At 40.9% G+C, this 16,251-nt stretch overlaps 1 protein-coding gene across 3 annotated transcripts; it reads left to right on the top strand.

The window, feature by feature from the left end:
• Window positions 1-2,070: 2,070 nt before the first annotated feature.
• Window positions 2,071-15,088, top strand: fggy (FGGY carbohydrate kinase domain containing). 3 transcript variants are annotated; one of them, XM_079347445.1, is made up of 16 exons: window positions 2,071-2,198; window positions 2,504-2,700; window positions 3,896-4,007; window positions 4,547-4,698; window positions 4,964-5,052; window positions 5,312-5,427; window positions 5,562-5,690; window positions 7,150-7,253; window positions 7,781-7,888; window positions 8,871-8,932; window positions 9,268-9,430; window positions 10,969-11,043; window positions 11,951-12,071; window positions 13,043-13,137; window positions 14,565-14,626; window positions 14,860-15,088. In XM_079347445.1, the coding sequence occupies exons 2-16, from the start codon at window positions 2,518-2,520 to the stop codon at window positions 14,939-14,941; spliced, it is 1,653 nt and encodes a 550-aa protein (XP_079203571.1). In that variant the 5' UTR covers window positions 2,071-2,198; window positions 2,504-2,517; the 3' UTR covers window positions 14,942-15,088. The 3 variants fall into 3 exon arrangements, with proteins under 3 accessions (XP_079203571.1, XP_079203573.1, XP_079203572.1); XM_079347447.1 differs by lacking the exons at window positions 2,071-2,198; window positions 3,896-4,007 and having other exon boundaries at window positions 2,590-2,700; XM_079347446.1 differs by lacking the exons at window positions 2,071-2,198; window positions 2,504-2,700; window positions 3,896-4,007 and adding an exon at window positions 4,247-4,330.
• Window positions 15,089-16,251: the final 1,163 nt, after the last annotated feature.

Genomic DNA, 16,251 nt, shown 5'->3' with positions numbered 1-16,251 from the left:
TTCCTAACACGTCGTGCAACACCCATTTGGAAGTATTTGACACCCTGAAGTGGAAATCCAGCCCTGTGAATTCCTTACAAACATTTGTGTCTTTTACCACTGTGGAATGAAGGCAAACGAGGCCTCAGCTCCATACTTCTTCTTCCTCTTCACTTATAACATAATACACCAGCTTGTAATCCAACAATAACTTGCTGAACCCTCAGTTCACCTGTGTTTAGCCCCATTGAGGAGTACTTTCCTATTCAACTGCTGTGCCCCTGCCGTTCTTCCTGTTTCTCTGTCAGCTTTTCCCCTCTGCTGGCCTGACGGGGTCGCTTTTAGATAACAACGCCTTCCTCCTCCCTGCACAGGCCAGCTGTTTCCACAGCATGAAGTTTTCTAATCAGGAGCTCGTCCTGCCTGCCTGCCTGCCTACCAACATGAATGCTTTTGTTGTACAGAGGTGGGACAAACCCCCTTCCATGATAGCAAAACATAGAGGGAGACTTCATATGTGGATGTTTCAATAGAACAAAGTTTGATTGGATACAGACGCGGGCCATACACACACACACACACACACACACACACACACACACACACAAGCACTGAGAGAGAGAGAGACACAGATGAGATTTCAAACGCTGTGCGTTCAGTGTTTGTTGAACACCATCTGTTTCTTCCTGTCCTGCTGCTTGGTTTTTCTCTGCTCATCTCTGCTGATCATTCCTGATCTAAACATACTGATCACAGCCAGCAGCACTTCCTTTAGACAGCTGCAGATCTCCTCTAAGAAGAAAACAATAGAGTTAGGGGACGTTGCAGGATGCGGAGCAGAAAGTCTGACCTCTCAATTGTCTCCAGCCATCACTTTCATTCATCATTGTGTATTGCCGTATACTTAAAGTCTGTAAGTCTTACAAAATGCACAAATTTACTGTCTTTTTGATGTGTCCTAAAAGAAAAAAAGTGGTGGTCTACCTGATAACAATAACAATGGCTCTGTTCCATTTAGTTTTTCCTGTGTCCTATAGACTTTTATTTATCTTTTTTTCAGGGGGTGGAGACATGCTTTTGTCCTCCTAGGGTTAGTCCAAATATCAGCTGCATTAAATTCTTTAGATAGAACAATAAAGTATTAATAACAGATTTGCTAGTGTCTCAAATATTCAAGTCCCATTTGAGACTGGACAAATCCTTAAAGTAGATATTTCAACTGCCTTTAGGCCTCAAAGGGGTCTGAAAGCCCATAACACATGTCTGGTTTGGATTTTGATAGATTTTCTGAATAATAACCAGTTGACAAAGTGCCTGCATAAGTCATAAATCCTGAGCCTTTTTTATTAAGTTACAAGGTTTTTTAAACATAACTAAGTTTACATTGGAGAGGATAGGACATGTTCACAAGGGAGAGATGATTGTCTCGATGGGGGCTCACAGTTTACATTCAGATAAAAGATGCAAAAGATTTCTCAAGCTTTTGTTCTTTATAGAATAGTCAAAAATTAAACATGTCATCTTATACACTGGCAATGTGGGGGCTTTTGGGCCAATGCACAACAACCTCATTTTCACTCCAGGAAGCTTTCTAACAATCTTTCTAACAATCTCACTGTCTGAACCATAAAACAACATGTTCGTTGACAGGGTTCCAGAGAAATTGACAGTATACAATTGTGCCCATAAGTTTACATACCCTGGCAGAATTTTAGATTTTTGTTGGTAATTTTTCAGAGAATATAAATGATAATACAAAAATATTTATTTCACTCATGGTTAGTGATTGGATAAAGCCATTTATTATCAAACAGTTGTGTTTGCTCAAAAAGTATCAAACAGTTTTTGTACCATCATTGATATTCTCAGAAAACCAACAAATCACAAATTCTTCCAGGTTATGTAAACTAATGAGCACAACTATGTGATTAGTTTCTATCATAGTTGCGAAGTTAATACTATTAAGGATTTTTTTCCATTGCCTGATGACTTTGCAGTAAAACACTGACATTTTAAAACAGACTATACCCTTGATGCAGGGCTTTTTATAATGTTTGTTTTAAGTTCGAACTTTGTACAGCTCAGCAGAGAAAATCGACTTTGCACCTTTTGTCCACTTTCGCGTCCCGTAGCAGTCACAACTGCAAAACCTTAGACGTTCAGAAACTCAAAGGGGGATGTTTTAAGTGCTGAGATTTTATCCACTGGTAAATTCTGAGGTAATGTTGTAGCAGTCGCACATTTGTTGTATATGCTTGCTTGTATTTTTTACTTGTAGTTGAATTGTTATTATTGTTATTGTCGTGTCGATCTCCGTATGAGTGTCATGGTTTCAGCGTTATCATCTGAAGTTGTGAAAGATTTAGATGTCCGAAGAGATAAATTAGAAATCACTGGCAGGAAGACAATGAACATGCGTTCACATCCGTTTGTAAATTGTGTAAGAGTATATCAAATATCGACAATGCCAGTGCATCGTGGTTAATAATCAAGCTGTGGTCTCCCCCCTCCTCCTCTTCATCAGCCCCTCTCCTCCTCATGGCAGAGGTTTATTATGTTGGAGTGGACGTGGGCACTGCCAGTGTGAGGGCAGCACTGGTGACCAGGACAGGTCTGCTGAAGGCCACTGCAGAGGAGCCCATCAGCATCTGGGAGCCTCAGTCTGCCCACTATGTCCAGTCCTCCACCGAGATCTGGGAAACAGTGTGCATAGTTGTTAAGGTACACTGACCTCCTCCTGTCTGGTTTCCTGTCAGATAAACTTCTGACCTCACTCATGTTTCTGGCTCTCCTCCACCAAAGAGTGGCAGCAGCAGCAGGGACAGTATCTTTGAGACGGTTATCCATTAACACCTAATAGTTCAACTATTTACACTTTGTCTCTGGCTAATATTTGAAACATCACAAGCCCAAAACTTGTGGCTAACTAAGACAACTGTTTATCCCTTATTTTACATCTGTTTAATCTGTTTATCGAACACTTACTTACATATTTCCATTGATAGTACTTTTAGCTATAAGTTAGATCAATATTTAAACTTTTCATCTGTTACTTTTTGGCTCATGCTCAAACAGTTATGTCATTAAAGGCAGGGTTGTTTTCTCCAGATACACTTTTGATGATTTTGGTTGAAATTGTCTTGAGGTCCTGACAGACATTAATATCTCATGTGCTCTGAAAAAAGGAATGAAGCACCTGTAGCAGTTGTAAGTATGTAAAAACTTGGTCACAAGGTGCCAATTTAATGAACCGATCAGGCCTCCCTGTCTCCCATGCATGCATGAGCCTATAATGCTGCGTTCATGTGCTGCTTGGTTGGTCCAAGTTTCCGAGTTGGGAAGTCGTTTCTTTGTGTGTTCATGTGATTTCAGTTCGAAAAGTCAGAAGGATGTAACAACCGCCCAAAAAAGTGTTGATGCTACGAAGAAGATCAGTGAAATGCTTCCGTTTAAACTGATATTTGAGCAAAATGTGTGTGCATGCTTAAATCGATAAAAAGTATGTTAACATTAACAACATATATTTTGCCCTTCTGTTGATGACCATTCTGACGTCGGGTCGGGAAGTCGGACACCTAATTATTTTCCGAGTTTCCGAGTTGTTATTCCGACTTGAGCAAGTGTTCATGTTACAACTCAGACCCTCGTTTTTCTGATGTGTCTGACACTACAATAACGGGGCAATAGACTGTAAAAAGCCATTACTTTTGTCTAACTGCATCAACTTATAGTTAAAGTGAACTATTCTGTCATTTATTTTTTTCAGCTATCATTTAAAACATGAACCCTGCATCTTTCTTTTAGCCATGTATTCAGCTTTTAGAGGATATTTCTATATCCATAAACATCTCACACACTGTTCACACATAATTGGCTGCATGAGATCTGTTCAGACTTTATTTTGTGTTTGTCACAGAGAATAACACGCAGTGTAGAGAGGAGTCGGGTACGAGGGATCGGCTTTGATGCTACCTGCTCTCTTGTGGTTTTGGACCAAAGCTTCCAGCCTGTCCCAGTCAATCAGGATGGTAAACGAAGCATTTTGTTGCCTCAACTATGTTCTTAACATATCGCTCTGTTTATTTTATTTTTTTTTACATCAGAAAAAGTTTTCAAGACAATTGAATAGTCAATTTACCTTTTTTTAAATTATTTTTAAATTGATCTCTTGGATCTATTTGGAATGAAACATGTTACTTGTGGGGTTTGCCTGAAAACTTGTGTAGGTCTAATGTAATAGGATACTCCATTGATCTCTTAAGGTTGAATTCCCTTCTTCACTGCAAAGCCAGAGGTCAGGGTCAGCTACAGAGCAGAACCCCTGGAGATAGTAGATTCATGTTTAAATAAGGTGAGCGCAGGGGTCAGGAACCAGAAACTCAAGTAAAACCACCTATGCTGCTTAGAACTTCATGAATACCAACACAGCTTGATTTATCCTTTCCTGCTCCTGGCCAAATTTAATCTCACACAATCAGAACTCAGATTATTATACGCAACATTAGCTGTTTGCTTCGTTTTGTTTACGTTCCTCTGAACTGATCTTTCTCTCACCTGACTTCCCCAGGTGATGGACAAAGAAACGTGGTGATGTGGATGGACCACCGCGCTGAAGAGCAGGCTGCTCGTATCACAAACACCGACCACAGGGTCCTGAGCAGGGTGGGAGGGGTCATGTCACCAGAGATGCAACCTCCAAAGCTGCTCTGGCTTAAAGAGGTGAGAGGTGAGCGAGGTCACCACAGGGCCACTGATCTCAATATGTTTAGATTTCACTCTCTGTATTGACTGGTCAGCATGTGCCTTCCTTTGTTGGGGAAGCTTTCAAGCTTTACCCACCTTTTCCTCTGGAGGCATCGGTTAGATCGAAGCTTCTAAACATAAATCTTTCTTTTGTCAGTGTGTTTCAGCAGAGCATTTCTGTGCTGTTGTCGCTCTGTGATCAGGCGTCATTTAGATTGGATTTCTCTGGTCTTTCCTGCAGAATCTAAGAGAAAGTTGCTGGAACAAAGCCGCCCACTTCTTCGATCTTCCAGACTTTTTATCATGGAAGGCAACAGGCTCGTTGACACGGTGAGCTTTGATGGATGATGATCACAGGGATTGTGTTAAAGGTTATCCAAACAGATGGCTGTTGTTTTTTTGTTTTTTTGTTTTTTTTTTCCATTTTATTCCTTACCCACTATAATCCTTTATAGCGGGTAGGGTACTTAGAAATGAATTTTGTAATGTAATGGTTTGTAATGTTGTGGCCGTCACCAGGTTGTGTGTGACCCCATATGCATCTGTCCTAAAATGTGTGACATTTATGCCATTTTGCAATATTTAACAGGTCTTTATGTACTCTTGTGTGTAAATGGACGTACTGTCCTCCAGAAGGATGGGATTCTACTTTTTGGACAAGCATAGGACTCAAGGATCTCCTGGAAAACAACTTTTCCAGAATAGGTACAAAACCATTTTTGGGGAAATATTCAACAAATTGTGAGAAAGCTGCAGAGTCAATGACAGGGTTTGCACGCCATGATTTCTCAAACATGTCACATACTGTTTTTAAAAAAAAAAAATTATCTGTTATCCAGGCAGTGTGACATGTCCTCCAGGGTGCCCGTTGGGAGACGGCCTAACTCAGGAGGCAGCAGCAGATTTGGGTTTAGAGCCAGGAACAGCAGTTGGGGCTTCTCTCATCGATGCTCATGCAGGAGGCCTCGGTATAAAACCCAAAACATGTTTATTGAACTAAATCTGAATTTTTCATTTGCAGGTCTCAGTAGCTTTAAAAGAACAGAGTTTTTTGTAAATGTAGCCTTTTGTTCCCATAATGGATGGAACTCATTTAGACTGCGTCCGAAATTTCCTGACTTGCACCTCAAAGCAGGAGGCAAGACGTGAAGTAAAACGAAGCTTGCAGCAGAGTCCACTGTATCAGTGCTACTTTGAGTTTGACACAATCACAATATGAACAAAAGAATGTGGAAGAACATGCTGGCGAACGCATTACACATCAGCTCATCTCAACTTCACTTTGAACATTTACGAGGGGGCGGGCAGGAAAAAGTCAAGAGGAAAATCCGAGTGAAAAAGCAGCTGACCTTGACGAGTTTTGTGCAAGTGTGAAAGCACTTCAGGAAAGCAAATCAAATCATCAAGGAGAAGGGAGGCAGAGGATTTTTTTTTTTTTAACTTTTTGGTCAAGTGTAGATCCAAACCCCTAACTGTGGAAAAACAGAAAACAGTCATAAAATAGAGAATTCATTTTATGACCCAAACATCCCCCCCTCCCTCCATATATATATTTTTTTCTTTCACATATACTAAGTGTAGCATATTTGTTTTGGTAGTCAAGGTGAGGCTAACCAAACAGTGGATTTAAATCTCAGGGGAATGTCAATATTTAAAATGAATTCATGACATTCCTGCTTGTAGGTTTTAGTTTGTTGAGCATGAAGGAGTATTGACCTTAGGCGTACACCTGAGGAGGGAGGTCACTGATTTTGATTTCTATCTGTTTTTTTTTTAAGTGTACGGGTTATCTCATTCAGACAGAGTCTCATTCTAAATGGCGGTCCTGTTTCATGATGTAAGAGCGCACTAAAACTTTTTTAAAAAGCACAACAACAAGAGACTCACAATTGGCTGATTTAAAACTAGCTAATTGTCGCTCCTCTGTACTGTATCTGCCGGCCACAAGGCTTGTAGAAGAGCTTTTTTTTTTTCTGCTTCAGAAAACGCAAACCCATCTGGTTTTGTTCTGCGAGATAAACTGTGCACGAACCCTGCCCTCTGACTCGAGGCTGCGACCTCTGCCGATCACACATTGTTGTATCAGTCAGAGGTTAAAACACTCTGCACTTTTTAGTTGCTGTGCATGTCACGGTGATGTACGCCCCTTGTCCCTGAACCGTCCACCTCAAACTCAAACCAGCTTGACAAACAATATTCCAGCATTTAGTGTCGCTGCACATGTGAGGGTGAGAGGAGCGCTTCAAAACGATGTAAAGCTTTTGATCTGCTAATCATTGTGATTTGTCCCTGACCCGCCTCTCACAGGAGGTCTGACAGCTCTGCATTTGTGGAACACCAAAAAGTATTCATGACATTTTACATCTCTCCAAAACACACAGAAAAAAAGGCATGATGAATTACAATGTGATTAAAATGTGTGTCCAGGTGTGATCGGTGCAGATGTAACAGGCTTTCAGTTACCCTGTGAGGACCAGCCAATCAGCTCACGCATGGCCATGATCTGTGGGACGTCAACCTGTCACATGGCGGTGAGTGTTTGACTGGTTCTGGATTACCAACTTTCACCTGTAAACATCATTAGCGAAATGTGTTCTCAATAAAACACCATGTTATTAGCATGCCATGTCGTATAATTCATCAGGATTTTGATGACACTGACACATATTTCCAGGTCAGCCACAGCATGACTAACTCAAAATCTGCCCTGATGCATCACACACAGGCACAGCATTTTAAGAGACTCTGAGGGGATGTAAAACTAAAACGCAGGGCTGGAGTCTATTAAATCATCTTTGTGGCCACTGTGAGTTCTTGCCTGTGATAAGTCATTTTTACAGATACTTTTTTATTTATTTTTTTAATTTTATGAAGACTGAAAAGTTCCTGTCCTCACAGGTCAACAGCAGTAACCGACTGTGAATCAAATTGGCGTCACATTACGCTTTTTGGACGCCGCTTCGTTTTACTCAAGCGCCATTTATGTTTTAATTGATGTGAAGAAATCGTTAGCGTGATTTTGAACAGGCAGGAAATGTTTCACCTTCATGTGCATCAGATCAGTGAGCAGCCTGTGTTCGTGCCCGGGGTGTGGGGGCCCTGCCTGTCTGCCATGGTGCCCGGCATGTGGCTCAATGAGGGAGGACAGAGCGCTACGGGAAGGCTGGTCAGTCTACTTACAAACTTTGGTTATGATTTAATTTACCCACTTTAATCCTCAAGAATAGAAAACTGTAAATACAGGAAGAATTTGGAGATATAATCCATCTGTGACTGCATCCAGACAGGCTTTACATGTCTGCTCTGACCTTTATTTTGGTGATACAAACAAACCAGATTTGTTTGCATATATACAAATGATGTTTCATCATCTGGTTTAAATATAATTCAGCAGAGTCACATGGAAAGATTGTTTAAAAGATTTTTTTAAGGGTTTTAGGTTTCTTTTTGGGGCTTTCCGTGCCTCCTATTTTAGAGACAGGACAGTGGATAGAGTCGGCAATCTGGTATAAATACAGAAAGACTTACGTAGGACTGCACAGTATAGAATAAAACTATACTGAGCTCATTTTCACACATTTTAATAACTCTAGATTAGAATGATCATCACTTTTTTAAACTAACCGTAAAAACTTGTGTCCTTACATCTGAGGAAAAGGGAAACCTTGACCCTGCAGCACTACAGTACCTTTTTATTCTGTATCAAAAAAAACAGAACATATTAGCTTCATTGAAATATTTATTTTTTATATAATAATTAATTTTTGAATTATCCAACGAAAATAACAGATTATATACCAACTAACTCACAAAATCTCAATAAAAAGACAACCTAAACAAACAAGAACATCATTAAATACTTTTGTTAAAATGTTTCGTTTCATTTAGCAGCTGGACGATTCATGAAGTTAGTTTCTGTCTTTTCAGATGTAAGGATTTCAGACTTTTCTCATCACTGTAGTTATTATTTTAATGAGTTTTATTTGTAAGCTCCTTTTAAACTGCAGTCACTTCACATGAGAAAAAAAAGTCTTTTGAAAAATGGAATATAATGTAATAAGTAACAGTTGGAGCGTGACAAGCCTTCATGTCATCAGCTGTTTTTTTGTGTGTGTAATCCTCTCTTTTAAAATTGTCTCCTCCCTCAGATCGAGCACATTGTGAAGGGCCACGCCGCGTACACGCAGCTCCAGGAACAGGCTCGGCAGAGGTCAGCTGATGAGTTTAATATTGTAACTTCAACACAGCTTTTATCCCTGATGTTTGCTCATGTTCACATGGCTTTGTGAAGATTAGAGGATCTGTGTTGTAGGCTTTCATTTTAGTTTTATTTCTTAACTATTCATCGATGCTGCAAAGGCAGCCATTTTGTATTCTTTGTTTAGTATTCAAGACATTTTTTTTTTTTTTAAATCCAGACCTGTCCTTTCACTGCTATGAAAAGACCTGAAATGTCATCTTGACAAACTGGTATTCTCTGGACCTGGTCTCCTGAAATTGATCAAACTGAGCTCTCTTATTCGTTTCCTGTTATTTTATTCCCAGATGTCCCTCCGCTGGTGAAAACATCTACAGCTACCTGAACAGCCACCTCAGTTTAATGGCTAACTCTCCTTCTGCTGTTGACCTGCTGGGCTCCAGTCTTCATGTGTGGCCTGACTTTCATGGGAACAGGTCGCCCCTGGCTGACCCCACGCTGAAGGGCATGGTGAGGGAACATGAGCGAAAGCTTCCTGTGTCTAAAGACATTCAATATTTTGGACCCGTGCAAGTTTATTAGACACACTGAGCCGCAGACGAACAGTGGTTGTCAAGGAGACGTTTTAACCTCATTATTTCGCTTAATTAAGGAAAACCAATGAGCAGCAGATAAAAAAAGAATGTGAAATGAACAAACTTTTTTTTTTGAGTTTTTACAAATTAAAGGTCACATATTATGCAAATACACTTTACCATGGTTTTCTTACACTACTTGTGTCCCTAGTCTGTCCACAAACTCCCCAAATTATGAGTAAAGTCCATCCACTCCGTCTTTTCCCTGCTACACTTTTCAGAAAGTGTACACCGTCTGGAGATCTTTCCTTTGTGACATCACAAACCTCTCCTCCAGGTGGGTGGCACTCCCACAGCAAGGTGTTTGCTCAGCCCTCTGAGTCTGCCTTAAAGGACAGTGCATGATGCCCGTGCAACATCCCCGCTCAGAACGGCTGTTGTTGTTTATTTGCATTAAAAGCTACAGACACAGAAACAGTCTGTTCTGAGCAGAGCTGAAATACAGAGGTTTATAGGCATGATTATACACTTTAAAACAAAGTTGATTTACAACAAGAAACTTCACAAACACGTTTTGGGGAGCTCTGAGACTAATTTAAAGTGATTGAAAATAAGTATAATATGTGACCTTTAATGTATTCATAGTTTTGGAAAAAAAGCACATTCCTTGGTTGAGACATCAAGAAGGGGATTGATTTAATGTCTTCTGTGCTCGGTACAGTGAGGAGAAAAGCTGAATGGAGACTTGGTTGGAAACAGATTTTTTTTAAAGTTTAACCACACCTTCTTTAAATATAAAGTAAAGTTGTTGTGCACGTAGAGAGTAGACATGAGACAACATGTTTAATGAGATTTTTTTCTAAACACTCTCAGGCGAGCTGTTTTGCCGTCACTCTGTCAGCTTCACCAATCTCCTCCTGTCTGAAGCACCAACCATCAGAGTGCTGTCAGTGTGGTCATCACAGTCTCAGAATAAATAAACTCTCCTTCCAAAGATTTTTATTAAAAAGAAAGAAAATAAATCACAACGCCATCAGCTCACAGTTAGATATTGCCGCTAACTTGACACAGTGCCACAGTCACGCCCCGGGTCAAATCTCAATGTTCAACAAAACATCGGAGTTTTATTTTTGCTGAGATATCTTGAATGTTTGGTGTCATAGCAATGGCGACAAATGATATGAACTTCTCAGAAGAATCACGACTGTCAGGGCAAACAACACTTGAAGCCAGTGAAATGATTTGTGTGTTCACTGAGTCGGTAGAGGTTTCCAGGCTTTATCCATAGCTCCAGGATACAGGAAGCCAGCGAGCAGAGAGCTGCTGAGTATTGTTTAGACTGAATCCCTGCTCGATGTTTGAGATGCCGGACTCTCAGTGACAGCATTTCTTTACCAATCACTTTGTCAGTGAATGCATCCCTCTAATAATTTAATTATTCTAACACTTTAATGACTCATTGCTGTTTTGCAGGTGATTGGACTGCCGCTTTCTCAAACCCTGGATGACTTAGCCCTCCTCTATTTGGCAACTGTACAGGCCCTTGCTGTGAGTCAGCTGCGTGATATGTATCCCTAATGCAACAAAACAGAACCTTAAAGTAGAAAGGAAGAAGCGGTGTAATTCGTACCTCGGTTATGGGAACACAGACAGACTTACTGGCTTTATTGATCCCAAACTGAATAATGTCTTGATACAGCTGATAAAGTAAGAGAAGAAGAAATACACAATCAATGAGCCCTAACAAATAGAAGGAAAGAGAGATATACATACAGTACATACTGATACCAGTTTGTTACAACAGGAAGACAGCAGCAATGCATAATTCAGGCTTCTCTAATTGAAACAAAATACGTGGCTCGTTGTAGACAGGCTAAGGACACATATTCTTGAAAAACGTGTTAAAGTTTGATATGTGACCTTTAAAGGTGAATGGCGATCACTCTGAGTTGAAGAAGTGTGCGGTCACTGTGACATTGCTCTAAGTGGTACAGGAGAGCCATCCATCTGTTGTTAGTGAACAGTGCATACAGTCATTCATTCGTGCTAAACCAGTGTTCCTGCACGCCAGTCTTTAAAGTTCGTTAGCATGTGTTTCCAATAACAAACTGAACCGTGAAACCAAAGTATCCCAAAAAACGACTGGTTTAAAAAAAGCAGACGGGTCTTTGTTCTCGCTCTGCTGTGTCTTCTTTATACCCCTTCTTGTTCTTTTTCGCTTCTTCTTCTGCGTTCATTGTTCGATAGGGTTTAGCAAACAATGACAAACATTACTGCCACATGGATACAGACGTGCGTTACTCGGTTCTGACGTATTTGTTGTATGACTGCTTTCATTGACATCCATACTGTGACGGTTTTGGGACGAAAACAAATAGCGCTACCCCATAGGAAAGGGAGGTGTTGTGTTTTTTTAAGTGTAACTTAATTCCCCATGTGTGCTCTCGGGTTTCAGCTCGGTACCCTTCATATTCTGGAGTCCATGAAAGAAGCCGGACATGACATCCGAACCCTCTTCCTGTGTGGCGGGTTGAGCAAAAATTCTCTTTTTGTACAGATTCACGCCAATGCTACAGGTATAAAACACTAAAGACGTCCTCACACTATGACCCTTATCGTGCTGAACCATGATTTCCCCCCACTCCCTTGTCCCCTGCTAGCCTGAGCTCACAACTCCAGGACTAACCAGGCCTGATCACGGTTCCCCCCATACATACGTCCTCACCATACTTTCAGTGCTGCCGAAGCGAAACTGAAACAGGACTTTTTTTCTCAGAGTGAGGAAATACATTATTTACAGTTTGCATTATCTGTTTTAAATGTGTACACTATTCTTAATTTGAGCGCTTCAAGATCCAGCCGTCACTAAAGTGTCTCTTATCCAAGAGAGATGATAAAAAACAAACACAATGCTTTGTTATCATTTTGACATTTACAGTAAGATTGATTGCCGACGTCAAAGCATGCACTGACTAAGATGAAGCACTCCACCTTAAAATTTCCACTGTGTCATAGACTGTATGACAGTGACAGTATCTGCAACTTTTCTGACTGGGTGGCTTATTTTGAGTGGTTTGGGTCAGTTACAGCTCTCTTACACTCCTGGTTTTGATTCATGTCCACGTTGTGTTTCGGTGCTTGTGCGTGAGCATCTGAGCCGTGCCAAAGCACACCTCGTCATGTAACCTCGACATGCAAGTGTACTCACTCACCCATGTCAAACGAACTGGACTTTGGGTGTCAAATGAGCTTGGGTATGGATTGCCAAGTAGAAGTGTGCCTTAAAGGCTCAGACACCGCTGGAAGAGGTGTGCTGTGCGGGGAATGGCGAGGAGGGGCAATCGCGCTTCAGCACGGTACGGGACAACTGGGCTTAGCATGAGCTCGTCCAAAGGCAGTTTCCATCTTATTGTATCTTATTGTTATTGTTGTTATCTTAAACTTTTAAAGGTTTCCTACAAATTGATTCAGCAACAAACATTTTGTTGAAAAGACTATATTTCCCATGATGCCAGTTCCAATTTTTTTTCATCATTGTGTTTTTCAGGGTTGCCTGTGGTTTTGCCTGACCAGCAGGAGGCCGTGTTAATAGGAGCAGCAGTGCTGGGTGCATGTGCATCTAAAGACTACAGAACGATACAGGTGGAGTGACACAGACACACGTGATCTAAGATCATACTAGAGGCCTTTTACAGGCTGCTTCATACAGTAAAGATTTTTGTGTTTGATTAGAGCTGTCCAAGTGTTCACCTATTGTATGAGTGCCACTGTCGTCAATCATGGGTCACACTACTTGTGATTAAACAAAGTGAGAAGACCTCGGAAACCCCAAACTCACCGACCCTCCAACATATTTCATTAGTTTAAACGGTCTCAAAAACCTCGCCTAATAAGTAACCCTCTTTGAAGAACGCTCCAACAGAAGCACACAAACATCAGAAATGGTCAGAGTGTGAAATTACATTTGCAATTTTATGCGAGTGGAAAAAAAGAGTACAAAACAGTTTCCTTGTGCTGTTAATTGAGAGGAGAAGATGCTGTATGTTGTTTTGCACTTCTGAATGCACTGCTTTGTTCCTGCTGAGTTTAGCAGATTTGCTCCCAACAGTATGAAACAACTGATAAGGTTATCATACAAAAGATAATGCTGAACAACAGATGATATGTGCCTGAACAACATCGCCATGTAAAGTACAAATCAAGTCTTAAAGTGTTGCAGCTCATGTCAAGATTGGAGCATGCTGGGGCCGGGCTTCAATCAAGTGGTCATTACATTTTAATGTGTTTATATTAAATACTTTTTAAAACATTTGACACCAACTGGACAGCGTCTTTCATATGACCGTCCCTAATCCACCTCTTACAAACCAAACAATAACGCAGGCTTAATTTGAGCCAGAGATTCTTTTCTGAAGAATTCTAATGAAAAGTATACTGAACTTAAAGTTAAATATCACGTGTGCCCAATTAAAGAAAAAAAAAAAAGCAGATTATAATGACATTTTTGTCAAGTGTAAAATCATCTTAAAGGTTGCGTGCAGCGCAGAGCTCCTGACTGCTGACTCAATGCCTCCATCTGCTGGGTGGAACCATTTCACAAAGTATCCAGTGCATGGCTTCTCTTGTTGTTGTTGTTGCCTCAGTCACTGAGCAGATTTGCCCGCTATGTGTTTAAGATAAGAAGTGATGATTAATGTTTTCGTAGGTCAAGCCATCATCCTTTGGTGTCTCGATCTCGGAACTCAGAACACAAGAGGACGGCGAGCCTTTAAGCCAGATATTCTAAAAATAAAGACGTTATTGTTTGGACTAGGCTGCACCTGTCAATCCATGTTCAGCCGTGAGTACGACAGGCAGTTGTTGTGTCTGATCCTCTGAGCTGCACTCAGACCACCGGCTGGATTTAGTAGGTTTAGACAGCAGAGCACCGCGTTAGTCCTAAACTGAGGCACACTCAAACCACTGCACTTGCTGGCTTGTGTGAATACTACTAACTGGGTCAGGCCTCAAACTGAAGGTGCATAACATCATTTATTAAGTGATGTTTGTCTTTTGTATTTCTGCCATAGGAGGCGATGGGAAAAATGGCCAAAGTGGGTAAAGTTGTTCATCCTGACCATGAACTCCAAAGGTGAGACAGAGAGATGGTAATAATAACATCTATGATGGTTCATTCATTTAGTCATCTGTGTGATGTATAGGCACTGTACGTGTCTGTTAAACGTTTCATTTTATTCAAGACGGACAAAAAACTCTCAAGTTAAAATGTATCATGAAAGTCCTAGCTGGATGTCTAACCCAATAACAACTGAAAATGCAGTATTCAATCTGCATCTAATTTGATTTGTACTTTCTTTGTTCCAGTTTCTACGACAAAAAGTACAAGGTGTTCCTGCGACTCTTCGCCCACCAGAGGGAGTATCAGACCCTCATGAACCAGAGATGACACTAGTGGTGGGAGAAGGCCGAGCAGGGAGTGACTCCCTCTGACGTAATGGTGATGACGAATCCACACAAGCAGGAGTCTTCACTGCTTTACCAGATGTTTCTCAGGAGGTTTTAAAATAATGGTTCAATAAACCGAAGAATCACAGTATTTGTGCAGGGGTTTGGTTTGTTCTCAACATGGCAGATTTCTCACCACCTGGCTGTTGGAACAGAACAGACATTCATGGAGAAGAGCCGTTTAAACTTCCCGTGGCTCTTCTAACCTCCCAAAAAAGAAGCAAATGTTGGAGGTGATCTGCCCCAAAGTGAAAGAGCGCCAAGTACCATCCTCTTTAAATCTGTCTGAATAAATGATTCAAATGATACAATGTGCTCGTGCCGTCCGCCGCCACTCCACCCTTATAGGTTTTGATTTATAATTCAGTGTGTTTTAACTCAACAGTGACACTCATTCATTTTTAAACAAGCTCTCCTTTGTTCTTTTGTCAATGCATTTCATCGTAATCTTCCACTTCCTGTTTGCACGGCCTCCTCTGTCCTTACACTCTCCTGTCCGCTGTTCTCAGAGAGGAGCCTGCTGCCAGGATCAAAGTCGATAAGCCCTTCCCTGATGCTACTGACCCGGTGAGGAGGAACGCTAAAGCCTACACAGCTGAATTAACAGCAACCTTAAAAACAGGCTGAGAGGGGGGCAAGAAGGAGGGTGGAGAAAATGGGAAGAAGGGAAAAAAAAACAAGTCAATGGCTCATTGCTAAACATTATTAATTCAAAAACTAATAGGAACATCTACCTTAATAATGTTTTTAACGTCCAGAGGAGGAATCCTTATATTAAAATCTCAACCTTTACAGTGTTTGTGCTTTTAATTCGCAACACTTTCAGTGAAATCAACCAGCATGGCATCGCTAAACTAAAGTAAGGTTACCATAATAAATTCTGTTCATCTGTTAAAGGTGTGACTACTAAACTGCTTCCCTGTCCATAAAATGCAAATCCAGGGATGCCGTCATGTTTTTTTTTTCCGGTCATTCGAGGTTTAAATGGAAAGATCAAAGAAATGCTTGATTCATTACTACCAGGGATTTTTAACCTGACAGTATCAATCAATCCATCCATCCTTTGATTGATTGATTGATTGAAAGATGACAGAGTTTGTGCAGGGAGGGCACTGGTCTGCTGCGACACGTATCGTGCTGACACTTGTTTCTTCCCTGACATCAGAAAAGGAAAAAAGAAAGGGTAGGAATGGGGGGGGGGGGGGCATAACAAAACACAACTTCCATGCTATGTCTACAGATGGAGGCACA

Source organism: Symphodus melops, assembly GCF_947650265.1.
Source record: "Symphodus melops genome assembly, chromosome: 7".
Taxonomy (NCBI): Eukaryota; Metazoa; Chordata; class Actinopteri; order Labriformes; family Labridae; genus Symphodus; species Symphodus melops.
Note: the sequence above shows the minus strand (reverse complement) of the source record. Positions and strands in the feature narration are given on the sequence as shown.

Bases quoted from the DNA above. Each gene is read 5' to 3' on its own strand.
- fggy (XM_079347445.1), top strand. From the start codon at position 2,518: ATGGCAGAGGTTTATTATGTTGGAGTGGACGTGGGCACTGCCAGTGTG. The intron at 11,044-11,950 runs GTGAGTCAGCTG...CTCGGGTTTCAG, and splicing joins CAACTGTACAGGCCCTTGCT to CTCGGTACCCTTCATATTCT. The intron at 12,072-13,042 runs GTATAAAACACT...TGTGTTTTTCAG, and splicing joins GATTCACGCCAATGCTACAG to GGTTGCCTGTGGTTTTGCCT.